The following is a 20,179-nucleotide window of genomic DNA, read 5'->3' as shown; positions in this document are numbered from 1 at the left end:
ATGATTGTCAATTTTGGGATGGTGATGGTCATTAGGCCATTTTTTTTCTTGGTCTGTTCCAGCAATGTTATGTGTTAGTGGTGGAAGATGCAAGCATCTAGGCACATTAGCAGGGAGCTAGATTGGAAGTGGAGCAGTGAGACTTGACCCAGTGCCCATATGGGATGCTGTCATAGCAGGCGCCAGCTTTACCTTCCAGGCCACAACACTGGCCCCAAAGCGTCTCCACATTTCTGTGCTGGACCCTCAGACTGGCATTTCCTTCCTTTTCTTCTTGCCTAAATATTGCCTTCCCTGCAAAATCTTTCAGAACTTTCCTTAGCCAGAACAATGGCTCACCCTTTAAGTCCTGATGCATAATCAGTGAGTTTTTTCATGTCCCTGTGGCCCCCTGTCTTTGTGGATAAAACATCCTGAGAGCAGTCACCGAATTTTTGTATTCCCTTTGGAACCTAGCAAAATTTTTCCACAAATTCAATTTTCCTTTTTATTTATTTGAAAAGCTGTATGTATGTGTGTGTGTGTGTGTGTGAGAGAGAGAGAGAGAGAGAGAGAGCGAGCGAGTACGAGAGCGCGTGCGCGCACAAGTGCTTGATGATTGCTTCCATCCACTGGTTCACTTCCCAAATGCCCACAACAGCTGGATCTGGGCAAGACCAAAACTGGGAGCCAGGAACTCAATCCAGTTCTCCATATGGATGGTACAGACTCAGCTGTTTGAGCCATCACCTGCTCCTGGCCCAGGGTGTGCATTTGCAGGAAGCTAGAATCAGGAGTGGAGCTGGGACCAGAACTCATATACTCTGATATGGGATGGGATCAGGTGTCCCAAGAAGCATTTTAACTGCTAGACTCAACAGCTACTCGCCACAAATGCAAAAAAAGTAAATGCTATTTAGTTAAAGTATGATTTCCCTGGGGCCTGTGCTATGGCACAGTGGGTTAAGCCACTGCCTTCAATGCCTGGTATCCTATATGAACACCAGTTCAATTTCCAGCTGCTCCGTTTCCCATCCAGCTCCCTGCTGGTACACTGGAAAAGCAGCAAAAGATGGCCCAAGCATCTGGACTCTTCCCACTCACATGAGAGATCTTGGTGGAGTTCCTGGCTTCTGACTTCATCCTGGTCAGCCCCAACAGGGGCCATCTGGGGAATGAGCCAGCAGACATAAGATTCTCTCTCTCTCTCTCTCTCTCTCTCTAACTCTGCCTTTCAAATAAATAAATAAACCTTTAAAAAAGAATTTCCCTGGGAATTTTCCTAGATCAATCTATTCCAAGCAGGATAATTTAGAAATACCCTTCAGGAACTCATGTAAACATAACATTCTGAGAATTTCCATCAAACTCCAAGGCAATTAAATCATTGTAGCTTTATGCCAGGCCTTTAAATAATTGTTAAAATGACTTTATTTGTTCTTGATTGCTTTGGATGTATGCTTTGCTATTTTATATTTGTTATCTGTTATGATCTTTCTTCTCATTTTAAATGAGCATTCACTGTCATAAAATAAAAATAAAGGCAAATTCAACTCTTTTGGAGTGGGGTGATGTGGGTCCCCAAGGAGTTCCTGATGGCTAAAGCTGTATAATATTCTGTCTTCTCCATAATCATCAGACTGGGTTACAAACATGTAAAACAAACAGTGGACAGAAAATGTACCTGGATCAAACTGGATCAGTTTAGATGGAGTCACAGTGAAATCTTTCCCAACTGTTGCTGACACTTGGTTGACCTTAAAGGGAAACAAATGTCTTTTTAAAGTAAAGATAAATGTTATATAATAAAAAAAATCAATTGTGCCCCATACTAGACTAAACTCATGCTCTTAAATCTGTTTTTAATATTATGTGGGTTTTTATTGTAATAAACCACTTTAGAGTCAAGCTTACATGGATCTTTCTCAAAGTTCCCTTTCTGCAAGACTAATATCAATGGAAAGGAAAGCTTTTTGCTTTTTTTTTTTTATTGCTTATCCTTTATATGTGATTCAGTTATTGGAGAAAGTCACTTGAATTTTAAACAATATTTTTCTCTTTGTTACCAAAGCACTATTTTATTTTACTGCCTTCTCTTTATCCCAGCTTGGTTTTAAAGCAGTGCATCAAAGAAAAGGGAGAGAGAGAGGTAAGGGGGGGGGGGGGGGTTGGGGGATACTTCTGACACCCGGGTGATGATCTGTCAGCCAGCACTGAGGGATCCTGCAGGCTCCAGGGCACCAAAAGCCTTCAGACCAGATGAACTCAAACAAGTCTGGTCCATTTTCCTGTCTGGATGAAACCATCACTCTTCACCGACATGAATGAGAGCATTGTGGGATTGACAGCCCTGGTGAACAGCCGCACAAAGGCAATCTACACCCAGATTCCCCAGCTCTAGGGGCCCATCAAGTAAGCTGAAAAACACATCGCCCAGTCTTAAAAGGACTATGGACTCATGCTTGGCTCCTGAGTGCCTGCACTGAAAACCGAAGGCGTGATTTTGGGCTCTGAGGTTCCGACCTTAAACTTGCCCAAGAAGTGCCTACCTATGTGTTAAGCAAAGCACGCCGGGTTGATTTGAAAAGGAGGTAATCTAATGAGAACCTTCCATGGGCATCATGGGCATTGTTACTTTTGGACATTTGTTTTTTGACATTTCAGATAGCCAGGGAAGTTGGTTAATATGGTGCTGTGCCTTCTCAAAAAGGAAAGATGTGCACAATGAAAAACTTAAAAATTCTTCTTCCAGGAGCTCTCAGACCCATCTCTACCACAAAACACAGGCAGTGGAAACATTTTGCTGAAGAAAGGTATTACTTCCCACACTTCCATTTGCTCTTGGTCTTCAATGCCAAGGCTCCCCCTGAACCACCTTTCATTGTGAAAAGGCAGCCCATTGTACACCTGTAGCCACCATATGCTGGGAGCTATATTTCCCTGCATGGGTCTTGCATGTGCAATTACCTAGTATTTACCACCACTGAGTTTACAGAATCCTATGTGGGAAAAAGAATGGTCTGGAGCAAGGTAGGTAGTTGGAGTAATCAGTCAGGTGAAGGTGCACAATTCAAACTGGAGCAAAAGTGCTTTCTCTCTCCCTGTCAAGTGGCCAGTAAGGTGGTAGGAGGTGCTCCAGGTATAGAAATCCTGAAAGACCCAGGGACCTTGTTGGATGAAGGCCTGCACACTCAGCAGACAGGTTCACAGTGGGCATTCAGTTTAAGTAGACACGAGGTTCCATGCACATCATGTCTACTCTTTCTACCTGGAAAGGTGGATGGTAACGGGGCCCAAAACTGCAGACTACAGCATATGCTGCCTTCTAGGGAGGGCCAGAGGATCACTAGCAAACCACCTCTAAGCAGTCTTCTGGAAAATTACACAGCGTATCGAGTTTTCTGCTATTTTAATAACAATAAAACTCGGGGGAAAAGAGCCTATATGCACCAGAAAGATACAGACTAAATCCAGATATGGCTGACTGGGGTGCATGAGGTGTTGAGGGCGATTTGAATTCATTGCAATGACTGAGAATTAACAGAGATGCCATTTTTCCACAGAAGTTAACTCTGTGCTTTTCTTTTAATTTTTTTTTTAACCATGTAATTTTACATGACTTGGATGACTCTTATCACAGGATTAAGTCTTCAGATTTACCTCTTCCCCTGATGCCAGGAAAAGTTACTGAGGCACATTCCAAAAGAAAGCCATTTGAGGACTAAAAACACTGGGTACCCCCCGCAGACTTTCTTCTATTCAACTTCTTCTGCAGCTAAGCTGGGACCGAGTTCATGAAGTTGGATAGATCTCCCTGTGAAATCAAACTTTAAAAAGAGTGCTGGCTGGTGCTAAGGCATAGTAGGCTAAGCCATTGCCTGTGCGGCCAGCATCCCATATGGGAATCAGATTTGTGTCCTGGCTGCTCCTCTTCTGATCCAACTCTCTGCTTATAGCCTGGGAAAGCAGAGAAAGATGGCCCCAGTGTTTGGGCCCCTGTATCCAGATGGGAAACCTGGAAGAAGCTCCTGGCTTTGGATAGGCACAGCTCTGGCCATTGTGGCCATCTGGGGAATATATTAGCATATGGAAGACCTTTCTCTCTGTCTCTCCCTCTCTCTGTAACTTTACCTCTCAAATAAATAAATAAAAAATATATATTGAAATAAAACCTTAAAGTGTGTAAAAATGACCAATTTCAAAACTAAAAATTGGTTTAAAGAACCCTTGAGAAGACACCTGCACAACCAGCTTTTACTATGCTCTTATTATCCATTATAACAGTGCTAGAAAATATTATCATTATTTTAATGTAACCTAAAGTGTAATCACATTAGCTTATTAGGCAACTAGTAGTAATAATAAGCAATGCTAAGTGTCTTTGACTTTATATATGTGTTATGTTAGATGTTGAGCTAAGTAATCCAGTAACTACATTAAGTTGATTATTGTACGACCTGCACCACTGCCCGTTCCTGGCCCTCGCTATCGTACGCCCCCTTTCCTCCACCTGGCCAAATGTGACCCTACCCTGACCCAGGTCCAGGAATGTAAAAGGGAGGTTTAAAGCTTGAGATAACAACCCCCTACCCTGGAGTCAGCGGCGATGTTGGGACTTATCAGAAGTGTCAACTTGACCTAAGCTTTCCCCTAAAGCCTGCTTGTACATGATAATAAAAGCTCTGTAAGAATTGGGCTTAGGGCTTCTCGGGGGCTTCCTCTCCTGGAGGCACTGAGAGGCCTGGGTTCGAACTCATAATAAAAACGACCCTGCTAATTGGCTTCAACTTCAGTCTCTGGTGGTGTGATTTTTGGGGGACCACGGACTGTGGGCATAACACCCTATCTGGGAGTTAATTAGGCCAGATGAAAGCTAGGAATAAGGATATTGTACACATAGGATTTTCAGAATAGAGTAACATCCCCACGCTTTGAAATTTCCTCAGTACATTAAATTTTTCTAATAAAGGCACCAACAAACAAAGAAGTCTTAGCTTAGCAATGTGCATTTTATAGCCATTACCTTTACACTAACAAAGGCTGAGTCCATGGAATATCCTCTTCTAGTAACTTCCAAGGGCAACACACCCATGTTCTCACAGACCTCGTAGTCAGTCCGTGACCATTCGATATGAGACCACTTTAACTCCAATCTGTGCAGGAAGGGAAAAGGAAAGAGAAACCATAAGAAACACAGAGAAGTGCTCATTAGGGATTCTCTGCTGGGAGGGAGACTGAGCCACAGGTTCTCATCCTGGTGGCTAGTGTGGTTGCTCAACCTACAGCACAGATAGAAATTCTTGACATTGGTTTGATACCTTGTAGTTCACAAGAAAGCTTTCTTAACATTCTCTAATTTTTTTAAAAGATTATTTATTTATTTATTTGACAGGTAGTTACAGACAGTGAGAGGGAGAGACAGAGAGAAAGGTCTTCCTTCCGTTGGTTCACCCCCCAAATGGCTACCACGGCCATTGCTGTGCTGATCTGAAGCCAGAAGCCAGGTGTTTCCTCCTGGTCTCCCATGTGGGTGCAGGGCCCAAGCACCTTGGACCATCCTCCACTGCCTTCCCCGGGCCACAGCAGAGAACTGGACTGGAAGAGGAGCAACCAGGGCTAGAACCCGGGGCCCATATGGTATTCCGGCGCCACAGGTGGAGGATTAGCCAAGTGAGCCATGGTGCTGGCCCCACTCATTTGATTCTTACAACAACCTTGTGAAGTAGACAGTACAAGTACTAGAATTCCAGTTCACAAATGAATAAACTAAAGTTGAAAGACTACCAAAGGGCTCACGGTTACTAATGACAAAAAGGGACTCAGACTTGAGTGTTCCAAAGGGAAGGAACTGGCAGTTGTGAAATTCTAAGAGACACTTATTTTTGGCAAAGACATTGACATGAAATCCCCTCTCATCTGGAGGCTTTCTTCATTCGTGCAGCAAAAGCCCTTCCGCATACCTATCTTCTCTGAGCTTGTATTCAGTTTAACAAGTTATCCTTGATGATGCGCCTAGGAATTAAAATATGCATGTGTTTTAAAACTGTTATCTATGCCTTTCTCTGTATATGTCAAAGGGCCGTACTTCTACATAGCTTGGTGCAATTACAATTGCCCCTCATGATTGGCAAGGGATTGGTCCCAGGATTCCCCAAGCATACCAAAATCCTCAGAAGCTCAAGTTCAACACCAAAAATGGCATAGTATTTGCGAATAACCTATGCGATCCTTCTGTATATGTTAATTTCTAGATTACTTATAGTACCTAACACAATGTAAATGCTATGTAAATAGCTGCTACACTGTATCATTTAGGGAATAATGACAAGAAAAAAGTCTATGTAGTTCAGTATAGATACAGTTTTTTTGAAATATTTTTGATCTGTGGTTGGTTGGAACTGTGGGTATGGAACCCACGGATGTGGAGGACTGACTGCGTACAGCTGAATAAACCTGATAAATCAAGAGTATTCTTTTTCTGTGATGTATTTACTGAGTCTAACATCTGATGGAAATTGTCATCTTTAATATTCATCATCTAGAGAACTTTTATTTTTTCAATAAAGAAAAGAAAATCCAGCTTCAGAGAAGGTAAGTAACTTGCTCAAAGGCAAGAAGCTCTGGTAAAGCTAACAGGTGGCAGAGATGAAATTCAAGCATGAATCTGATTCGCTAAGTCTCCCATTCTGCCTCTACCACTGCTCTTCCCAACTGAAGTCCCTCACGTTTATTGCTTGATCTCCAGTAGAGCAACATGAAATCCCCCCTCACCTTCACCCTTTTTGAGGGGCGAGTATTGCAAATGTCTCACCTAAACATTTCTAGGCATATTCTTACTGTTCCCACCACCGGGGACCTTGCAATGTAGCAGTATACAGGACATGGCAGCCTTCACCATGGCTGTCCATGACATCCCCAGAGCTTTTGCTTTCTCATTTCCTGTTATTTTGGCTTCATGAAACACTCTGTAGTTACCTTACTGTACTTCTAAAACTCCCAGATTCATACCTTTCCCTCTCAACTTTTTAGAGTTTTAAAATTTTTTCATGGGACTAGAAATTCTGCGGCCTACTGTGTGGAACTTGAGTTCACACATTTCACAGGCTCTCCAGCCTTTCCTGGGGGCAATTCAAATTGAGAGCAAGTTTATTCCCAGCTGCTTGGTGACCTTGCTCTGGTCACAGGTCATACTCACACCCTGCCTAGGAAGTTCACTAGCAAAATGCAATTGCTCTGGTTCATACCTAAGGCTTGAGAGCCCGGAGGAGAGAGAGGGCAGAAGTGTGAAATTATCAGAGGTTCATACCTCTATAGAAATATACTTATTCAATCATTAAATATGAAGCTTACTGTTACTGCATGTTGGACTTTATAACGTTTTTGCCATTAAACCAGAATCCTTATATTAAAAAATACTGGGCTCCTCATGAGTTTTTGATTCAACTGAATTCAAATCTGGCATGAGACAGAATCAAGAAATACAGAAATAAAGACTTAAAGAATTAGTATAAGATAGCAAGCAAGTAGGATATCATAAATTCTACTAGAAAGAACATGTTGCTAAGAATTCCTAAAGAATCCAGGTAAATGAGAAGAGGGAAGAAAATCAGTGAGATGGGATAGAGGAAAAGACAGAAAGAGGAAAAGGGGAGGGAAGAGCAGGGAGGTAAAACAGATAAATTTGGGTCTTGGTAAGGTTCATGTGAATATCAACATGTAGCTCTGAGAATCCACCCATTGTGATGCTAACCACGACACCCAAGAATCCACCAATGTCACTCTGCAGATCTGGGTGACCTCAGTGCCTAAAACTAAATGTAAGTCGGTTGCTGACCTAGATCCGAAAGGCAACAATTCATAGGACTATGCAGCTTCCAAGTATAAAGGGCTCAGTGTTTGGGAATGCACACGCATTTCTCTGAAGCACTATTAGAAAGCTACATAATGTTTATGGGTTAAGATTGTCATTACACAACATTTTATTGTGTTTTCTTAAGTCTACTCACTGCAAGTAATGAAGATCAATTGAGAAACCATGAAATTTAAGCCAGTTATGTATTCTCCAGAAAAATATTTAAATAGCAAAGTTCCTGCATACTTACAGGATATGGGCAACATATGTTTGAATGTGATTTTTTTTTTTTTGTAGCGCCATATTTTAGAAGACCTTTCTATACTGACACTGTGATTATTTAAACTCTACATAAACACCTGTGAGAAAAATAAGAGATGTGGGCAATCACTTGGGAATTCTCCCTGCAAGAAGCCAAGCAGCTATATGCTTAGCATTATGTTAATATACAAATGCAGGAACCCATGAGAGAAATCTGGAAAGTTCTGGACGTGTGAGGTGTCATGCAGATACATGTTGGTTCATTTTAATGATCCCTCCATTCTCCTATTACCAATGAGTAAAATTCATTCTGTGCTCAGAAATGAGGTTTACAGACACACTTTATGTAAAACCCATATGGCAATCATTTCTGGTCATTTCAAAGGAGGTGAAAACTCCTTAAGCCAGGTCAGGGTTTCTCATCCTCAGCGCTGTGGACATTTTGGAACAAGTGATCCTTTGTGGTGGGGGCTGCCTTGTGTGTAAAAGCTATCTGGCAGCAACCCTGACCTATACCCATTACACAGAGCAGCACTTCTTTCCCCCTAGTCTGAACAACCCAGACACTGTCAAATGCCCCTGGCAGGAAGGTCACCCCAGTTCAGAACTACCTCCATAGGGTTTTGGGGCTTTCATCACCATAGAAAAGCTGGTTCAATATTAAAGCTACATCATGGGCTTCACCCACCACTAATGTGAATGAGAGAAACAGCATGGATTATTGGAAATACAACTGGATTAGCTGCTGTGGGGCTTCTAGTTCCCCTGGCACGCACTAGTTCTAAGCAGTCAAGCCAAAGGAAAGCTGTTTAAACACCCAACTTGGGGCCGGTGCCGTGGCTCACTTGGTTAATCCTCCGCTATGGCGCCGGCATCCCATATGAGCACCAGGTTCTAGTCCCGGTTGCTCCTCTTCCAGTCCAGCTCTCTGCTGTGGCCCGGGAGGGCAGTGGAGGATGGTTCAAGTTCTTGGGCCCTGCACCCGCATGGGAGACCAGGAGGAAGCACCTGGCTCCTGGCTTCGGATCAGCTCAGCACTGCCATTGGGGGGTGAACCAACGGAGGGAAGACCTTCTGTCTCTGTCTGTAACACTACCTGTCAAATACAATACAATACAATACAATACAATACAATAAACACTGAACTTAAAATCGCAACCTCCTCCCTAAAGCCTGGCCCTGCAATCCCCATTATGGTGACTGACCTTTTCATTCTCCAAAGTGGAGATCACGTTTGACATGCCACCTGACTTAGATTGGGAAACACGGGTCTTTGGTTCATTGATGTATCCCAAGTCTCCCATAGAGTGTCTAGGACATAGTAAATACTCAACAAATATTTGCTAATTAAACAAAGGAATCTTGTTTAGCCCACTGTTTCCCAAGATAAGTTGATCACTGGACATGTTTTCCTCCCCACCCCTACTAATATCATCTTTCACAGAACTGGAAAAAAATGCTAGGCTAGATGATGCCCACATGTTCTCTCTAGGCCTGATTTACTCTGGGTTCTCTATTGTTAGACTTTATTAGAGAAGAGAGAAAGATGGCACTGATAAAAGAACATTCTATCAGAAATCATAACACACATGTGTGCTATTTTCTTAGGCATGTGTGTAGTTCTCAACATTTGGGGCTATACGCAGAAAGCCTTCATGTCACAGTTGGGAAGAGGGTGGTACCAGCATTCTGTGGATAGAAGCTGGGATGCTGATGAACGCCTACCCAGCACAGGATGCTCCCCTATGGGAAAGAACCATCTGCCTCCAAATGCAGACAATTCAACTAAGGTTAAGAGACTGTTCCAGAGTAAAACACACATGCTTTCTGGTGTTTTATGTTGTGGCTACTTGATTCATTTATGTGAAGGAACAACAAAATGAAAGCAACATGTGGTGTTACAACACCTCTTCAGGATTTGGGATGTTAACTTAGGTTACTAAGAGTTGTGAAAAAGGTATTTAGCCCCTCCCTGCCTCAGTTTCCTCACTTCCCACATGTAATGATGATGCATCTATACTTCAAAGGGGTTAAATTAACCTTCATAAATGCTCATTAAGTATTTTGAGCTTCTCAGTAAAAAGTTTTATGGAAGCTAAAATTGTGATTAATCATATAATTAGATTATCGTTTTTAATCAAGCAGCATATGTTTAAGAAAGCTGAAATGTTAAAAAATACTTTTCCAAGTGTCCAAGCAAAGAGATCAAAGATGATGCTATTAAGCTCAATAATCAAATTCTATGAACACCTGTGTTTTCATTTTCCTCTCTTTCTCTTGATAACAGGGAAATAGTGTTTATCCAAGAAGTAGCTTAGCAAGTACCCAAAACAAGTGCTTTGCAGTCAAACACGCCTTGTAACTACTTATTACTGTAAGATTATGGTCCAATAAGTCTCTCCAGGTCTAAATTTTCATTATCTTCAGAATGAGAACTATACTCATGTGAAATGATTAAAATTGAAATCAGTTAACATGGATAAAGCACCTGTACACAGTGGGTGCTTAATCAGTGCTGTTTTCCTTCCCTTTGTGCTTTCCTAAGATCCAGTCTGGAGACAAATCCTTTAGCTCCCGGCTTGCAGGTAATGCGGATGCATTAGCTAGCCAAGAGTTTCAACCTCTTCCCCTACAAGGTGTTTCATATAAGCTGCTGAAACATTGCAAAGTTCACCTGATAGAAATTCCTTTTCTGTTTTTATTTCTTCTGTCCTTTCTCTTTGAAGGCCAACTATGGGTAATAGAGCACCAATGTGTAAAACACAGGTAGCCAGAGAAAGAAAAAGAATCAGAGTGTGGCTACTCCAGCAGCTGGAGAAGCAGCCACAGCATTACCAAGAACTTCAACTTGGGCCGACTTTCCTTTTGAAGTTCACTCTTTGTTCCACGGGCACAAGAAAGAGGTCAACATGGAAGACGCATTAGGAAAACTCTCTTGGCCAGAGAGTGGCTACATTCCATGATTCTCAAAGGTGATCGTGCTGAATGAAGCAGGCCCTGTGTAACTTAGTTTGGGAGCTATGCACAGCATCTAGGAGATTCAACCTGAGCTCAAGAGTAGACACGAGTCTATGAATGAGACACGCCAAGGCACGAGCCTATAAGACGAGCACTGGTGTAGGTCTGGATGTCAGAGTTCATGATCAGCTGTCACTCATCCAGAGAGCTGCGGGATAATTGCCGAAATGCTTTGAGCCAAGAGTTCCTTACTGATCCCAGAGGAGTGTGTTTTGCAGATCAGCCAATACACGTGAAAGGACCTAGCACAGTGCCTGAAATTCAGGCAGTTAGCCAAATATAAATATGCAAACTTCATGGATTCCAACAGTATAAAGTAATTGGTCTTTACAACAGTATCTCACAAATGTATTCCATGAAGAACTTGTTCCCTGAGCTCGTCTATGTGGGGGTGGGATGACTGAGGGGCAGGTCTATAGTCCAGGCAGGTTTACACACACTGCGAATCGTATCTCTGACAGAGTCCCAGTTCATACAAGCATCTCAGATTCTGGGATGGGATGAATTAGACAAGCATGCTAGGAGCCATAGCTGTGCCGCAGCAGGTTAAGCCGCCACTCGCAACTTCAGCATCCCTTATTGGAGCGCCGGTTCAAGTCTCACCTGCTCCACTTTTTGATCCAGCTCGCTGCTAATGTGCCTGGGAAAGCAGCAGAAGGCGACCCAAATACTTGGGCCCCTGCTACCCATGTGAGAGACCTGGATGGAGTTCCAGGTTCTTGGCTTCAATCTGGACCAGCCCCAGACATTGCTGTCATTTGGGCAGTGAACCTGAGGATGGAAGACTTCTCTTCCTTTATCACTTTCCCTTTCAAATAAATACATCTCCCCTCCCCCCTCCCCAAAAAAACCCACATAATGTTAGCTGGTACAAATTTGATTATTCTTACCTAAAGAACATCATTTCTGGGGCCGGCGCCGTAGCACAGTGGGTTAATCCTCTGCCTGCAGCACCGGCATCCCATATGGGCACTGGTTCTAGACTCGGCTGCTCCTCTTCCAATCCAGCTCTCTGCTGTGGCCTGGGAAAGCAGTGGAGGATGGCCCAAGTCCTTGGCCCCTGCACTCGTGTGGGAGACCTGGCCATTTGGGGAGTGAACCAACTGAAGAAGACCTTTCTCTCTGTCTCTTCTTCCCACTGTCTGTAACTCTACCTCTCAAATAAATAAAATCTTAAAAAAAAAAAGAGAGACCAATATTTCTAACACTTTTTAAAAAGGAAAATCTTCCGACACGACACAGAAAGACTGCCATAGCTAAAACTTCTTGGCAATCTAGATTCTGGAACATTCCCACTGAACACGGGCCCCCTTTTGGCTCCAGATTGCACCACTAGTCCCTTTAGCTTCATTACAAAAGGGTTTTTTGTTTTTCAAACAGTTTGGTAAACTTTTTAAAAAGTATTTATTTGAAAGGCAGAGGGAGAGACAAACTGCCTGCAGCAGGCAGGGCTGGGTCAGGCTGGAGCCAGGAGCATAGAACTCACCCCCAGTCTCCCATGTGCAAGGCAAGAAGCCAACTGCTTGAGCCATCACCTGCTGCCTCCCAGGGTACACATTAGCTGGAAGCTGGATGGGAAGTAGAGATGGGATTCGAACTCAGGCTCTCTGACGTGGGATGTGGGTGTCCAAGTCAGTGTCTCAACCAAATGGCTGCTCCTAAGAAGGCTTTTACCCCTGCATAGATTCATAATGATTCTAGTAATTCTAAGCCAATGCTCCACAGCATTGAGCATTTTGGTTCATACACATATTGAGTGTTCACTTTGTGAATCATCTCAGAATCAACTTCCAATTTAAAGTAGGTTTTCTTTCTTTTTTTTGACAGGCAGAGTTAGACAGTGAGAGAGAGAGAGAGAGAGAGAAAGGTCTGTGCTGATCCAAAGCCAGGAGCCAGGAGCTTCCTCCTGGTCTCCCATGCGGGTGCAGGGCCCAAGGACTTGGGCCATCCTCCACTGCCTTCCCGGGCCACAGCAGAGAGCTGGACTGGAAGAGGAGCAACCGGGACAGAATCCGGCGCCCCGACCGGGTTAGAACCCAGGGTGCTGGTGCCGCAGACAGAGGATTAGCCTACTGAGCCGCGGCACCGGCCTAAAGTAGGTTTTCTAGTCTACCAAAGGTTTCCAGGACACTTCTCTTGCAGTTCATCGTATCCACAGGAGTTAGTGACACCAGTAGTTGTCACAGATGGCATCCGAGGTATTTACAGGACACATGGGATGCTTTCACATTTTTGATCGTCTTTGTTTTTCTAAACAAATTGTAATATTGCACCGTTTTTCCAGATAGGGTCTCTAAGGCTTAGATAATCACTATGTAAATGGCAGAGATAAAGCTCAAATGGCATCTTTTAGCTTCAAGTTTAATGATTTATTATTAATATATATTTTTAAAATGTATTTGTCTGAAAGGCAGAGTGACTGAGAGAAAGGGAGAGGCAGAGAGATCTTCCATCTGCTGGTAGATTCCCCAAATGCCCAGAACAGCCTGGGCTGGTCCAGGCTGAAGCCAGGAACCTTGAACTCCATCTGGGTATCCCACATGGTTGGCAGGAACCCAAGTACAAGGGTCATCATCTGCTGCCTTCCCAGGGATCTTAACAGGAAGATGGATCAGAAGCAGAGCAGCCAGGACCGGAACTGGTGTTCTTATGTGATATGCTGTTGTCCCAAGTGGCAGCTTAACCCACTGCACCACAACGCTGCCCCTCTGTATTCTACCAATTCCCAATGTGATAGACGTAGAAGGCACATCAATACTGACACCTATAACTAACATTTTAAAAACCCACTGAGCAGTACGGTTCCCGAGCAGTAAGTATTCCTTCTTTCTGGCTGCCTGGCTGGCCCACGTCTGGAGAGAAAGACGGGAGGGAAGCTTGCTGTCCCTTCCCTCCCTTCAGGCCAGGTTAGCAAAGCCGTTCAGAATGGGCAACAAGCTTTTCAGTGCAGTGAGGAAAGCCAGGGACTCCAAAGCCGCACTCCCTGACCCGAATCCCAGCACCTAGCATCTGCACGAACTTGGGAGAGAAGCCACTTCTTAACTGCATGCGTCAGTTTCGTCATCACCCATTCAGGGTCACGATGGTAACGAACTCCCACTTGGTTGTGGTGATGACATGACCAAAAAAATTACCACATTGCAAATACAGGTTTTATAGTGTACTTGTAACCAGGCACTTGCTGGCTGTCTTGGGAAGACAATCCGGTATTCATAACATTGCTTCGCACTGGAAAAATGTGCTCCTCATTCTGGAAGCTATTTATTTACAAATAAGGTTGGGGACAACTCTACCACCCCAAAGTTGTGAAGATAAATACTGAGTAATTTCTACCTCGCCCTGCCTGCTCTGAAGAAAATAACCTAATTTCTGTCAGAGAAAAATCAAAGATATTTTTGCATTCCCCCCTGTTGGGGGGCATATGTTACAGCATTTAGTTCCAATAGGTTCGAGTTGAAGTAGAAATAGCTCCGGAATGGGTACGTGAAAACTGATATCCAACCCAAACAGGAGCCTGGTTGAAAACCTCACTAGCAGTTATAATTACAGTAAGTAAATTCTGCTATAATTCTTAAAGGACTCTCAGGGTTATTTAAAAACATAAAGCATCTTCAAAAATATGAAAAGGGTATGTGGGTGAAGCAGTGTCCAAGCAGTGCCATTGGTCAGCTACACTGTGCTCACGTGTGGAGGACCAGAGGCCAGTCATAGGCCAACAGCAAGCCTGTTCAGTATTCTGTTTTGTGGTTGAAATATAGCTTGTTAAAGAACCAAGTAGAGTCAATTTATTAACAATTTGGGGACAGGAAGGTTTTTGTTTGTGCATTTTCTTGAGAATTGGAAGTTGTCTGATACCAAAAGTAGTTGATACATTTCCTGTAACAATTGTGGTTCTAAGGAATCACTAATCTTAGGCAAAGGCAGTATACGAGGTGGGGTCATCTGTTTAATTTTATAACCTCAGGATTATATATTAATGCCAGGGGCCAGGTTTTCGTGGCCTATTTCCCAACTCCTAATGTGGTATTCCTGGCATATAGAAGCCACTTAATAAAAATCTGTGGGGTTAATACATCTGGACCAGGTACTACACAGTATCAGGATATGAAGATAGAATACTGGGGATGTTTTTAGAGGATGCCAGCTTTTTGGTAAAAATGACAACAGAGACCTCTGCTGGTGAGGGTTGGAACTACAATTGAGGATCGGAAAGAAAAAGGGAGGAATACAAAGAGGTTTCTAGCTTTCTTTTCTTCCTTTATCAACATCCCACTTTAAAAGGACCATAACAGGGTTGTACTCACTTATGGCATTTAGAGTGACTAGGATATGGTGAATAGTAAGACAGGGACAAACGGACAGCTTTTCTTTGAGGTTCCAGGGAAGGGCATTAAATAAAAGGAAGGGACAAGAAAACACGCAGCCGAAGGAGAATGAATTGGCCTTCCTGTGACCGCCCACCAGGTGGTGGGTTCCTCGAGGTCAGCAGCATGAAAGCCTAGAAAGGGGCCCCAGTCGGGGAAGCCACCACGGTCTATTAACCTTACTAATCTCGAGGATTCAGAGGGCCATCACTTCCTGTGCCCTGCAAGTGTCACTAGGTGTATTTTCCCTTTCTGCTGGCTTTATCCTCACTGTGATAAGTTTGCTAACCTGTAAGTTACAGCCTTCAATAATACCTTGTTGCTGTCTGGGAAAGAGAGATGGTGGGCTAACCTTCCCCACGGCCTCATTCTTCCTGACCCCAGGTAGCTTAGAAGATTCTGTTGCTCACCTGGTGCTACACTGACCTCTTGCTGCATGGTTTATACAAGAGCACGCCAGCCCAGTCCCGGATGCCCGGGGAAGGGTCAAGCCAGGAGCTTCTTTGGGTGTGAGTGAGACAGAGTCCCTGTCTACATACATGGTGTGAGTTTCCCAGCATCACCCCGCCTAACTTTCTCTCCCTGTAAAGCTACCGGCTTTCTATCCTTAAGCAGTCCTTCTCCAAACTGAATTCTGTGATATTTGAAATGCTGTTTCAATTTGTCTTCTTAGTTTTTTTGAACAAGAACATTCCATTTTCCTTAATCAGATACACTCCGCAGGTTATAGACAGGACTACTGAATAAGCAAAAAAGATTACATTTGAGGAGTGGCAGAGTTCCCATTGGGGTCCGTGATTTGAAACTCCACCAGGTCTGAAGTCACTTCCTTCAAAGACGGGCTTATGATGTAAAGGATGGTCTTTCTGTGTAGGTCCCTTTGGCTAAATTGTTCATGAATAAATTCACCTATAAAAGAAATACATGAAGCTCACAGATAATCAACATATTAAATAAGAGCTAATGAAATTATATAGCTACTTTTAGACACAGATTTAAAGAACAGAAAAAGTATCTCTTATAAAAGAAATTAGCAATACTGAAACTATATTAAAATTCAAATGCAACAAACTTAAGTTAGGCTTTAAATTTACTTTTTTACTGAGATATCTGCCTTAAAGAAAATATAAAGAGAAAGGGAATAGAAAGATACGGTAATAAAAATTTATAATTTGGTGCCATCTTGTCTAGTGATATATTGCGATCACTCTCTTCATAAAGCAGCAATCATTTACAACCCAGAAAAAAAAACATTAGGAAACACTAAAATTTGAAAAAGAAACTGACTTCATATCATTTAGAATCCATGACAGAAGAAAGAGTGAGTCATAAATATGAACTGTGTCCTGACTCACCCTGTGTCCCTGCAGTTGCCTTATCAGATGGCCACTGAAAACAACTGTAAACAATCGGAATTCAGCTCTTAGAGTCAAGCCGAATTTAGTAAAACTCGGCTTCAAACCCTCTTTTACACCAATACTGATTTATAAACAGCATAGGCCAGGAAGCCCTAGGGAGTGTTTACCAAATGGGCTTGCATTTAATGAAATTACTCTCCAGCCCTGCTCACCACTGGGTATTTTACAATGAGCAATTGCAAGGATTAAGGCAGCTAGTACCTGTTGTCATGTTCTCCAGATGTCCACGTTGTGGGCCTCGTAAAATCTTAAAGATGATCTGCTCATCCTCCGTGTCAGGGTCCGAGGCCTTCAGGACACGGGAAGTGATGTAAATGCCATAGCAGCCATTTTTCAGGAGCTCCACTTGAGAAGCACATTGCAAGAGTGTGAGCCGGGGGGCTGTTCTGTCCAACTGGTCCACCTGGAGCATCAATCATTACATCTGGGGTTATCCAAAAACTTCTCACCCTCAGCAGGCAGCACAAGTCTCTACTGGCTCAACAGTGACAAACTCTCTCAAGTTTCAGATTCCTTACACTCTTTTGTTAATTTCTGCTAGACGTTATCTTACTCACAATATCCTCAGCAAACCTCACACTGCCTGGAATCTTGATCCAATTTAATTGATTTGTCTATTTCTCTGACTCGCTTAGGATATAAGCTCCAAGAGCACAGATACCATGTTTTTTCTCTCCCTATCTCCTTGCACCTGCCACAGTGCCTGAACCCAAGAAGCAGCCCAGGGAATACTTCATGAGTGAATATATTTGAACTAACCTGCAAATTGCATTGCAAACTTAATGTTAGCTCTTCAGAAGGATTTCCTAATTTTCCCAGACTTGGTGATTGACAGAAACAAAATGGAAATGGTTTTACCAATACATGGAATTTAGGGGCAGATCTTTGTTTAAATGGCAAAAATGCTTGGGGTCGGAGCTGTGATGTAGTGGGTAAAGCTGCCGCCTACAGTGCTGGCATCCCATATGGGTGCTGGTTCAAGTCCTGGCTGCTCCACTTCCGATTCAGCTCTGAAAGCACTGGAACATGGCCTAAGTCGTTAGGCTCCTGTACCCACATGGGAGACCCAGAAGAAGCTCCTGGCTTTGGTCAGCGCAGCTCTGGCTGTTGCAGCCAATTGCGGAGTGAACCATTGGATGGAGGACCCCTCTCTCTCTTTCTCTGCCTCTCCTCTGTGTATAACTTTGACTTTCAAATAAATATTTTTTTAAAAATGGCAAAAATGCTGAATAAAAATAGAAACACCCCAGTAAGAAAAAAACAAAAGGTGACTTTTTTCAGACATTTGCATGTTTGTTTCAATGAGGCTGAGGGACAAATAAATAAACAGGTAGGCTAGACTTGTGACAATGGTGGACAGGCCACAGCAGGTGGGAGCAGGAACAAACACTACAAAGAGCTGGGCTGAGGTCTGGTGGAGTGTGTGGAGCTCAGCGCAGCCTGCAAATGACTGTTGTAGGCTGCGGGGAGAGGTTTGGTGGATGAGCATAAACTCACCACCTGCACTAGAAAACAGGCACTTTCATTCCCCTAACCCCTAATCACTGCGTTCTTACCTTCATTTACCCCAAAATGTTCATCCCAGCAAAGTATTTCAGTTATGATAAAAATATAGTTTTTGTTATTGTGATATAATAAACTATTGTGTAGTATTATAAAGAATAAGGGGTAAGGTGAATTGATGACAATTTTCAAAATTTTATATTGATTGAAAAATATGTTGCTGAATAGATGGCCATAATAGATACACACACACACACACACCCATATATATGTTTGTGTAGATATAGAAAAGATTCTGGGAGCATTTGCACAACAGTGTTCAATTTGTGGGTGGGCAAAAAGGACAGCTCCTTTTTTTTTTTTTTTTTTTTTTTTTGACAGGTAGAGTGGACAGTGACAGAGAGACAGAGAGACAGAGAGACAGGTCTTCCTTTTGCCGTTGGTTCACCCTCCAATGGCCGCCGCGGTAGGCGCGCTGCGGCCGGCGCACCGCGCTGTTCCGATGGCAGGAGCCAGGCGCCTATCCTGGTCTCCCATGGGGTGCAGGGCCCAAGAACTTGGGCCATCCTCCACTGCACTCCCTGGCCACAGCAGAGAGCTGGACTGGAAGAGGGGCAACCGGGACAGGATCGGTGCCCCGACCGGGACTAGAACCCGGTGTGCCGGCACCGCAAGGCGGAGGATTAGCCTAGTGAGCTGCGGCGCTGGCCAGACAGCTCCTTTTTTAAAATTCTCTATCCTCATATTGTTTGAAAGGTAGAGAGAAGCGGGCAGGAAGGGGAGGGATATCAACCTTCCATCTGCTGGTTCGCTCCCCAAATGTGGAATTATTTTTGGTTTAACAACTGCGCCAAATACCTGTCCCAGTCCTAATCTTATTAAACTTCCAGGAGGTCTTCAAAAGCAGATTTTCTGTCGTGGTATAACAGAAACATTTTTAAACATCAGAGTACAAGATTTAAAAAGAAAACAAGAAAGCTGTAACTTCTGATAATTTATGCTGTGTTTCCTGAAAATCAAGTCGCATTTGCCAGGACCATAGACAGCAAAGGTGTGGTTCCTTACTCCCACACTCCAGCCTCTTCCTGTCTAGAGGAGGCCTACAGGGGACATCGTCACAGTGAACTTGGTCAGACCTAATCCCCACAATGTGAATGCCAAGTTGTGCCTGCTGCTGTCCATTAAGCATGCCTGTGTTTTGCACCTGTTGGATCTAAGTAGTTTTACCCTCAGTTTTCTAGCTGTCACTGAAAAGTAGTTCATTCATGCTCCGTACAATTATTTGGGTCAATCATCACTCCACGCTGGTCAGCGTTGGACTGTTCTTGCAGAGAAGGCAGGAAACCAAGGGTGCTGCCCCTCCTGACCACGGGCGGGGTCGGTCACTTCCTAAGTCTCATTACTCAGAGACCACAGGATTCCAAAGTTATGGGAGAAAGTTTGAGGTTTTCCTTGTCAGGTGTTGACACATAATCATGGTTTTGCCAGGAAAACTTGGTTCTTTTGATGAAAAAGGACATGTATCCACCACTTCTGTCTCAGTAAATTCCACAGCTCCCAGGAGATAGATAGTAGACAACGCTCTTGAAGATGTGCTGGTGTGGGGAGAGATGTGATTTATGAACTGGGACTCTCTCCGAACTCTACTCCCTGCTCTGGGGTGTGCGAAGGAACTCTTAGGGCTGCACTCAGAATAGAAAATGGAGGGTGGGCACTTGACGTGGTGATGAGGTTGATGCTTGGGTTGCCCACATCCCATATTCGAGTGCTGGTTCAAGTCCTCA

General features: G+C 43.6%; 1 protein-coding gene across 12 annotated transcripts in view; it reads right to left on the bottom strand.

Annotated features, from left to right (window-relative positions):
• FREM1 (FRAS1 related extracellular matrix 1) overlaps positions 1-20,179 on the bottom strand; it is a 301,861-nt gene that overhangs the window by 22,961 nt on the left and 258,721 nt on the right. For all 12 annotated transcript variants that reach the window (XM_062208226.1, XM_062208223.1, XM_062208232.1 and 9 more), the window contains 4 exons: positions 17,094-17,295; positions 16,236-16,383; positions 5,003-5,132; positions 1,664-1,736 (listed from right to left, as the gene is read on the bottom strand). In XM_062208226.1, the coding sequence (XP_062064210.1) occupies positions 1,664-1,736; positions 5,003-5,132; positions 16,236-16,383; positions 17,094-17,295 (553 nt within the window). The remainder of the gene's footprint in view (positions 1-1,663; positions 1,737-5,002; positions 5,133-16,235; positions 16,384-17,093; positions 17,296-20,179) is intronic.

Source organism: Lepus europaeus, chromosome 12 (assembly GCF_033115175.1).
Source record: "Lepus europaeus isolate LE1 chromosome 12, mLepTim1.pri, whole genome shotgun sequence".
In the NCBI taxonomy this organism is placed as follows: domain Eukaryota; kingdom Metazoa; phylum Chordata; class Mammalia; order Lagomorpha; family Leporidae; genus Lepus; species Lepus europaeus.
The sequence above is the reverse complement of the archived record's forward strand: the minus strand, read 5'-3'. Positions and strand labels throughout refer to the sequence as shown.